At 38.2% G+C, this 10,122-nt stretch overlaps 1 protein-coding gene across 1 annotated transcript; it reads left to right on the top strand.

The window, feature by feature from the left end:
- The first annotated feature begins 4,674 nt into the window (after positions 1–4,674).
- On the top strand, positions 4,675–8,436 carry LOC146747488 (uncharacterized). Its single transcript, XM_085497564.1, has 4 exons — positions 4,675–5,894; positions 6,221–6,303; positions 6,631–6,807; positions 7,331–8,436. Exons 2-4 carry the CDS (start codon positions 6,222–6,224, stop codon positions 7,543–7,545), a joined length of 474 nt encoding a protein of 157 aa, XP_085353690.1. The 5' UTR covers positions 4,675–5,894; position 6,221; the 3' UTR covers positions 7,546–8,436.
- Positions 8,437–10,122: the final 1,686 nt, after the last annotated feature.

Below are 10,122 nucleotides of genomic sequence, written 5' to 3'. Positions count from 1 at the left end.
TATTCAGCGAATTCAATTTCTATTAAGACAAAACAAAAATTATTACCCTGCCTTGTTTACAATGTATACTCGGTAAAGTTTGGAAAGAATTAATTAGAAGGTGTGGTGATGGTTTACGTGCCAGAGTATAAAACGTTTAATCAAGCGATACATGTTATTCGGCTAAAAAAACTCCCGGGGCAGCAGTGTTTTGATCAACATAATTTATTGCATGGAGGAGGTAGAAAAGTATTATCACGATTGAATATAAAACTTGTAAATCAAGTAGCCTCCATTTAGTTTACAGACGTCGCTATTTACTAGTATAGATAAATCATTACTGCTCGGTACAATGCGTGGCTGGTGTTGGTTTGTTGTTCCAGACATACAGCCTGCAGCAGAGAATTCTAACTTGCGATCATCGGGCGGTTGTGAGCACACTCGCTTCCGACTATGACAAAATGAGTCAGCTGGAAAGAACAGCTCAAAATGGTGCGTAATGTACAGCGTACCGCCCACAGTGAATATATGGACATGTACAATCCGAATCTCGGACATTACAAAAACATGTACATGTTATATATAACTACCTATATGTAAAGCTATATAGTATGGTTTGATATGAATAACTCAGGTAAGATTGCCCTCGGGAGAATTGCGTCCACCAGCAGTGTTCACTCCTGGACCAGTATAAATCATATACTTACAGGCAAATGAACACACATAAATAAAATACTAGTACATGTATCTACCTACATAAATTACAACTTATAATTGACACTATATGAAACTTACATCTTACCCGACTATTCATGTTAAATGAATAACCGATTGCATTAATACAATGAGTTGTGCAGATCATATTGAGAGATAAATATCCTCGTAAATATCCAAACCCAGAACACATTTGTTTTATATTCTCCCTCAAATACAGAAACGAAACGCATCGGACAGATCTATTGAGAGCTGAGCTCACAGATGTTAGAAGTAATCATATAGAACTATTATATCGGCCATTACGGACGGAGACAAGACAATTTCAGTTGACAAACGTAATAATTTCCTTTTTTGAGAGTTATAAATCCCTCCGCTAAAGTGTCTGTAGTTTGATTTCTCATAATAGAAAACTGCTATATACATGATCACAAAAAGCATGTATTAACAAATAAAGTTTAATTCTTCTTGCTTGTGTATATTAATGATTTAGTTTTTCCCGCTTATGGCTGTATCGAAAGTAATATTTTGATAACTTTAAAAGAGCTCATTATTTAAAATTTAAACCATCTTTTTTTACATTATTTTCATAGCAGGCATCATCTCCGAACCCGGAAGTCACTGCAGACACCTCATTTTTTTGGTGCAGCGCGAGGGCGATCTAGTCTCCTAACCTATAATTTTGCATGTTTGATAAGCAGGGCAGACTATACTCTGATTTATACAGCTGAATGAACAGTCGGCTGCGAGAATTGAACCAACAACTTGCCTAATGGCGAGGCGATACGCTAATCATTGCGCCACGCTCACGTTTTTTATATTTTACCCCGATGCAGAACACTTCTTACTATATGATAGTACGCCATCATTCGTCAGAGATGACGTCGTGATAACTCACCAGTCAACAATAATCATTGTAGTAAACTATTGGTTCAACTTTTACATATTGGCAATTCCATACATTACACACAAATCTTTTCGCCCGACTTTAATGCAACAGAATATGCTCTCGGAAACGTTGACACATTGTTCGATAGATATGTCTCGAAACCTCGAGGAACACACAATTTATTGTTTTTATTAATTCACAGTTTAGTTTAAAATTACGTGACTTAAACAGTCGGGTTTATTCTAACAGGGATGTAAAATCTGTTATCGATGTATTGAGATACATGGGTAAAATAAATGGCAGAATGACCTAATCTTCTGGAGAAGTCGGACTCCAAAAGTCGACGTACGATAGAGAATATGATTTGAATCCGACAACAAAGTGATAATCTAGTGAGAGGAAACTCGAATGGCTTCAAGGGAGAAGTTTGATTGATGTCGCAAGTTTAAATCTGAGAGCAAGCTATACGCTACAACCCGATTACAATCACCGATCATGAATATGTAGACTGGCCACAGTCGGGCGATTTTTTCAAACATAGGTGTAATTTTTAATTTAAAAAAATGTGTTCCCCACTCGCCGCGAAATCTGGTAGCGTCCACTGCGCCCTCTATCGGCATCATAAAAACACGGTGGTTTTTAGCGCGTAGTTATGCTAATGAGGTTAGTGGGTAGTATTCTTTAAACCAACCAGAGGCCAGTATGATTTGCGGTCGTGTGGCAAAAGAACCAAGTTGACATCTACACTCAACAATACCGCGAGCAGACGATGTGATTGTTGAATTATTCCCGCGACGAAGCGAAATATGGAAGGTGAAACATGTTTAAACTACAAGATACGACTAGCAGTAGACGTGTTTCCGTGGACCATGGAGGTAATTCTTATTTACCTCCATGCGTGGACTAGTCCGCTATTTCCAATGTGACCCAATGAGACCCAACCTTTCACCCGCCCACTCATGAATAATCAATGACATCATGAATATTTAATAGCAGTCAAATGCCTGCAGATGCGTCCTGTCGGGATTTCTTTCGCGGTCACGCTAGTTTTCCCGATCACGCTAAAAAGGCCAAATTGACAATTAATTATATTTTTTTTGTAAAACAAAAAAGAAGTCCCGACTTTGCCAGTCTAATGAATATGCAATACCAGCTCAAACATAGAGAACATTCATATAGCTTGTATCTGCAATAAGACACATCGAACATAATGCTATAGCTGTTTGGTACGACTGACATTGCAGTAGGTTGACGATTAGCTGAGTTTGTAATTAATTAAATGTTTATCAATGTCCGACATACCATTTTTTAAATCGTGCAATTTCTATTTGACTATACAATCTGTTTTTCAGAATGCTGTGTTTGGTTTAGCACTTGTTTGAATGAAATCCAATACGCCGTTATTCTACAGTACCTGATATAGAGCAGCGCACTAAAGATTATGTTGTCGAAAGACCATAGCAACCATAGCATACAGTATTTCATGAAATACAGCATTCTTTGCGGAAGTTCTAAACTAAAGCCAGGCTGACACTTGCACGACTTTTGGCCACGATTTTGTCGTGGCAAGTCGTGCCATTTTCGGGCACGAACTGGGAGGCTCCCACACTGTTTACGACTTGTTCACGCATAGTTCACGACGAGTTCACGAATAGTTCACGAATGCGTGCCCATCAGTGTCCACATTGACACGAACTGGCACGACGAGTTCACGCATAGTTTGCGCATAGTTTACGCACTTCCCGCATTGGCACGACGAGTTTGCGCAATTCGGACGGTGTCGTGCCGACTTGGGCACGCCATATAAAAAGGGGGCCTCCCCAACCCCTGATCATTTTTGGATTGGCTGTGGAAGAGACAACATGCTGAATGTCAGAGACACAATCATTGCAGGGAAGAGAAGATGCCTATACCTGGCAGCTGCTCTAGCCATTGTTGAAGAGCAGCAGAAAAGGCTGGAAGAGGCAGAAGAGCAAGAAAAGGCAACCCCACCTCGAAGAAAGACACAAAGGAAAGTGTGGGTCAGGGAATGGTTGACCAGAAGGCACTGTCGCGCAGTAGTCGTGAACTGCTCGTGAACTCGTCGTAAACTGCTCGTGAACTTGTTGTGAACTGCTCGTGTCATGCGCAAACTGTTCGTGAAGTGCGTAAACTAGTCGTGAACTGCTCGTGCCATCAATGCGTGAAGTACACGTGACCGTGTCAGTGGGAAGGTACGGCCACGCTGCGACGCGCACCAATTCGTGAACATGTCTTGAACTACTCGTGAACTCGACGTGAGCTGTTCGTGAACTATTCGTGACAGTCGTGGCATGGCGCGCACTGCCACGCACTGGCACGCATCCTCCCGCATCGTCCCGACGAGTTCACGACGAGTTCACGAACAGTTTGCGCATAGTTCACGACCCGGTCGCTAAAGTTTGTCGTGACCAAAATTTTGAACATTTCAAAATTCTCGTCCCGACATGGCACGCAGTCACGATGTGTCACGACGTGTTTACGCACACTTCACGCCAGTTCACGACTAGTTTGCAAGTCGCGCCCAGGTCAAAACTTTATACTTGTGCTTTCTATTTGGAGAGCGCATTAGATTGTGGGAAAATCAGTGTTTATCAACACAAATGTCGCACATGCGCAGCGCGACGATCACCGCGCTTTAATTGTTTAATGTTTTATTATTTTCTAAATCAGTAGTTTGTATTGTGTGGGACGAGGCTATCACATATTAGTAAAAACTATTTCAACTAATACATTATTTATGAGTCTTAGTGAAAAATTGCTTTATGCGCATGCGTATCCTAGTCAATTGCGACAAGAATGCGAGCTATAAACAGTGTTGCCACCATTACACGCAGAGGGAAGCGGAGTATATGAGACAGTTACAGAAAAACACGCCATATATTTAGGTGCGCTCGTGAGTACCGAATATGCAGATGATGGCACATTCAAAAACTGTGGTCGTCGCGCCACGCATGCGCGAGATATGGGACTCATAACAACCAAGATGGCGGTATATTACCGTCATATAAATAAGTAAATGTATGGAGGACGTGTTTAGCCACAACTAGATTTTTTAGAATAAACTGAAATTACGCACCAAATGCATCGCGCACAGTAAATTTGAGCGAAAGATAAAGAAAGTACACAATATAATGTTTCATAATCCGAAATTTTTTGAAAAAAATTTTTTTTCTGTTTTTTCCCCTCTCGCTACCTTAATAACCATACTTGAAAGGTTAAATTCAATTTTAAATTCACCAAATATCCTTCCATTCTAATAAGTATATCAATTTATTCAGGCATTTTAACATTCTTAGACTTGAATCTCGCAGACATGTCATAGACCCGATATTTTTATTTAAGTGTAATAATATGAGGTTATTACGAGGATACCGAAAAGTATGCACGGAGACTGACAGTACGGCGTACTGTTTGAGTTCATACTTTGTGGTATCCTCGTAATAACCTTATTATTATACATCTTTTCCTCCCAATGATACATCATGGGAATGCCGAAATCCAAAAAGTTTAGAACAGAATCAGCGAACTTCTTTTTGTGGAGTCCGGTCAAACCCCGATGGCAGCCATGTTTGTTTTTATCATGAGGACGCTTACGCGCGTAATCATTCCATATTTGGAATTCGCATTTCCTTATATGGTAGAAAGAAAATACGCCGTAAAATACTGCAAAATTATGGCACGCTGTAACTTATGGCGTTACGGTGACAGGTGTATAATAATAACATATACAAATCACATCGTATATCTCGGGAAAAATTCCTTTTATGACCCTGAGCGGGGTCTAGGGGAAAAACGTCTATTTTATCCCGGAAATTTCTCTTCTACGACATGTATGTGGGCTTTTCAATTAATAGCCTCTTTTCAATAAAAACAAATGTAATTGTAAATGTTATCTACAGTAATTACCAGTGTTTTATATTGTGATAAACAAATACAGCTCAATGGAGATTATTATAGAACAATCTACACCATCTAACAAACTTCATGACCATAGTGTTACTATTATGATCAGTATAATCGTTTCTGTTGTTCGTCCTTCAAATACATGTAAAAATGACCCATGACTTATAATGATGTCACCTATCGGCAACGCCCATTAAATTGAAAGTTTGGCATAGTTTGACATAGCAAAGTAAGTCTACAGATTTTGGTATTGTACTTCGCATGCCTTATTGTAGACCACCTGATAGGCAAGTCGATACTCGATACTGTGATTTAGATACTACTCTCAAGTGAATGTAGATCGAGCAAAATAGAGGACCCTTTCTTGTCTAATCAAACTGCGTAATAGGTATGTATTGCTGAGCTGACCTAGTTTTTCGCACTATTGATCAACATAAAGAAACAAAGGCGCCTCGAAACAACTTCAGATAACTATCCATTTAGAACCCTATATGATCTGTAATGTATCAACTAAGTAGCTTATAGTACTGGAAAATATATTTTTTTTTCATAAATCGTATTGAATCACCGGGTGAAAAATGTTTTTGTATGATTTGGTCATGAAAAGAACCGCTGCCATGTACCTTCCTATATTTATGTTTACTAGTGAGAATATGTTTCAGTATGCGACTAGAGTAGCATAAATAGTTCTCTCAGTCGTTGGTTTGTTTATAGAATGGTTCGTTGTCTTGTGGACGTCACCATTATATGGCTGACTACAGTTTGGATCCACTGTTATGGTCAGATCAGTAAACACAGTAAGCAACGTATTTACTATTGTCCCACTCCGTCACATTTCATGGATGGGTTGATACAATGCGATGTCTAAAATCTACGTAGACAAGAGCGGCATTGAAAAGTTCAAAACTGCCATGCTCTGAACTATCGGAACCGGTGTTAATAATGTCAATATTGAAAGGTGTTTAATATATCGTGCGAATGCCGGTGAATGGCAACACAGATTGGCAAATTGTTTCGAACCACACAAATCCCTGTTAAGTCTGAATTGACATTTGACATTATACACTGACCAATTGATGTTATTAGATTTGTTATGTTTCGAATTCGGAATTTTATTCTTTTAGCTAGCTCTAAATGCCAGATGGGTCAAACAGCTAATATCAATAAGAATATGCTGATCGTGTTTTCTGCTGTTGGTGCCATGGTAGCCATTTCTGTCATATGCTCAGTGATCGGTGTATTCGTTAGAAAGTTCTGCTCACGATCTTGCCCTGCATCAATACATTGTAACACGAATAATGGTAAGATTTATTATAATGTCTTGATATTTTGCTATTCTCTGTCCAGTTGACAGTGTCTTTATCTTCTGAAAACATAATGTTATTTGTTGTTGTTTAATAAATTGAAAATCGAAGCAAGTTCACGGGCAATTGTTTTCAATAAATATTGTAAGGTTTATCAACATAATATTCCAATGATATCCATGTGTGTGTATTATTGTAATTCGTATAAATATTGCGAATGCAGTTGAATTAAATGTATGGAGCATATTTCGCTAGTTTAGGATTTTGCAGAATAGCTGTACACAGATTTCCCAGAGTATGTGCCCCTCGATTACGTCACATTAAATGTTATAATTTATACAGGCCTCGAAACGTAATAGCGAGTGTCTGAGTTCACGAAACTATGTTATTAAAATAATATTAGCAGTTATATTATGAAAATAATACGATCTGTTTTTGCTTCTATGTTCGCCCGATTTTCGAAGCTGACTATAGCAAATATATATATATATAATAGTTGCGTTTTATTTCCCTGTACTAGGTAACTGCGACCTACCCCCGTCGTACAATGATTGTGTAGATAGTGGAATAATAGTAGAAAGTGGCCATGGACATGACGACGATCTGAATACGTGTTCAGAGAGCGTGGAAGAACCTCCTCCTACGTATGATAGTGTAACAAAACAAACGTCAACAACGATAATTCATGGCTTGCACAATATTATGAACGAAATGCAACCAGCTGCGGGGAGTTAACTTCCCCCTCAAACTACATGATGTAGCCAACTCACAATAGACTGATTATAAACTCGAATATACTTGAGAATATTGTTACAGACTATGATTGGAATGTGTGATTAAATTTCCATCATCGAAAATGTTGATGATGATAGGAATTGGTGAATTGGAATGTATTTTGGATTGTTGTATAAAGGAAATGAATCACATTAACATTCATCCCATATAAACAGTGAATCGAATGGCGTAAGTTGATAACACCACTAGTATGAAAACGAAAGAAGTGAAGAATTCCATACATTCCAGTAGTAATTGATAGGTCGAAGACGCATATTGTTTACGAACAAAAACTACCTGCACCTACACTCGCCATAGAACTATAGTTCATCGTTCATTATTTTTACTGCGATTGCGCTTTAGGTTACCGGTCCAATTGTTCGCGGAGACCTGGAATATTGTTATTGTATAATTAGCACGCCGGCAATATCCATTGTTGTTCTTTACCCACCTGTCGTTTGCGAAGCTGGTATCAGCGTGGTATTCTAAATGTATGGAAAGCCGTAAATGTTATCATATGCTAATCATACATGGTTATATAAAAATAAATGTTTATTCATACAATAATCACATGGTATCGATAAAATCACAAAAATGAAAAATAACAATTATACTACTACTACTAATGATGATGAATACAAATAAGTTGGTGGAATAAAAATGAAATCAGAAAATAGCTTTGAGCTAGTCTAGTCTGATTTACTGTGGATACTTGAACAGAAGTTGACTTTTTCAAAATTTAGAGGCCTACTTGCATTATACTGTTTGTATATTATTATATATAGTACTTGTACATGGATCACAAACTAACGAAGATATAAATAAATAAATTAAATGATAATTCAAATAGAACTGTTTGAATTCCACTTTATTATACAGTTGTAAAGTGTGTTCATGTATTAATTGGACATTGTTAACGCTTGATGAACGGTAAAATAGATTTTGAATCTAGATATCACTGTCCAGTTACCAAATTGCTTCATCAGTTTAATCTACTCTAACAAAATGCACGAATGTCTGTAACAAATGGCATTTCGTTTCCATATTTTCTTTCGACCTGAAGTTACGAAAATCAAAATATTTCCAAACAGCAGACGTACTAAAAAAAAACAACGATTCTACTAGTAGATGTTATTGGGAACAACTGTTTGACTGTTTGGCTACCTGAACATCAGATCTGGTCTGGATTGTACCGTGTGAGGTCGTATGTTTAGAACGGCAACGTTTTCTGTTTGCATATGTACTGAATATCTATACGGCCCGCTTTCTAGTAGAAATTGTTAATTAAGAAAATATATATTATTTTTCTACTACCCCCCCCCCCCGCACACACAGTAACACATGCAAAACATAGAGCAGCATTAACAAAATTGAGAATTAGCGCCCATAATTTAGAAATAGAGAAAGAACATACAAACAAATTCCTTGCAGTGGTAAAACGTGCACTGCTTGCGACCAAAATGAGATTTAAGACGAAATGCATTTCTTACGTGAATTCAAGCTGTATGAAAATGAGAGAACTGAAATGTTAAATAATAGACTGTCAACAGTCGGTCGTACCTAATATTAATCTGTTATTATTATTAAATATTGTGTATAAACGTAATAGGTGTGAATAAATTGCGAACACCGGGACAGGAAGTATGGAGTGCTGTTAGGCACTACCGACTGTCCGGTGCTGCAATTCACTGGTAAGATTTCTTTCCAGATCCGGGTACTTTCATATGCAAATGAATAGTCGCGCAGATTTTTATTTTATCATTCTATCATTTTATCGTGGCCAATCGTAACAAGGGTCAGGGGTCGCTGGCTACTAGGATCGCCCACGAATTACGCGAAGTTTGTTTTGACTGTACTATACGGATTCTATACGCGATCGCGGCACTTTCCACAGCAGTTTTTGATATCATGACACAAACAAATTGTGACGAATACATTATAAAAGTGCTGGAGCGCTTAGACTACCATGATATTTCTTGTAAAGAATACCAGCGAGTTACTATCGCAAACACACAGAGGGGAGAGATGTGTTCGTCAGCGTGCCGTGTTGACATTCGTCTTGTCAAAAAAGAACTCGTTTCGAAACCAAGGATCTCCCACTTTCAGTTGTCATTTTCTTAGATGAAAATGCCTGCGACCTTTCCAATAACTCTCGCTTAGTTTGTTGAAATTTCTTCCTGAGTCGTATTCATTGTGTTCATGATAATGTGGACAACCAACGCATTCAGGGGGTCATTTAGAATACATTTGCCTACATTACGTTAATATAATTTATTTCGTGACGTCAGCATCAACTATGAATTATTCATATCAACTAGAAACCTGTAGACGGGGACAGTCTCTCGGGACTAAAGTCCCTCGCGTGAAATGGTTCGCATTTCCCATCAAACGTCTACGGCGTTCGAATGTCTAGGAAGCACAATTACATTAGGCCCGAGGACTGTCGACAGTATAGGAAATAAATGTAATACATTGCAACAACACAAATACTAATAAATTGATTACAATGCTAACAAGCACTAACAGCCAAAAAATAAC

Source organism: Saccoglossus kowalevskii, chromosome 3, assembly GCF_978046115.1.
Source record: "Saccoglossus kowalevskii chromosome 3, keSacKowa6.1, whole genome shotgun sequence".
Lineage (NCBI taxonomy): Eukaryota > Metazoa > Hemichordata > Enteropneusta > Harrimaniidae > Saccoglossus > Saccoglossus kowalevskii.
The sequence above is the reverse complement of the archived record's forward strand: the minus strand, read 5'-3'. Positions and strand labels throughout refer to the sequence as shown.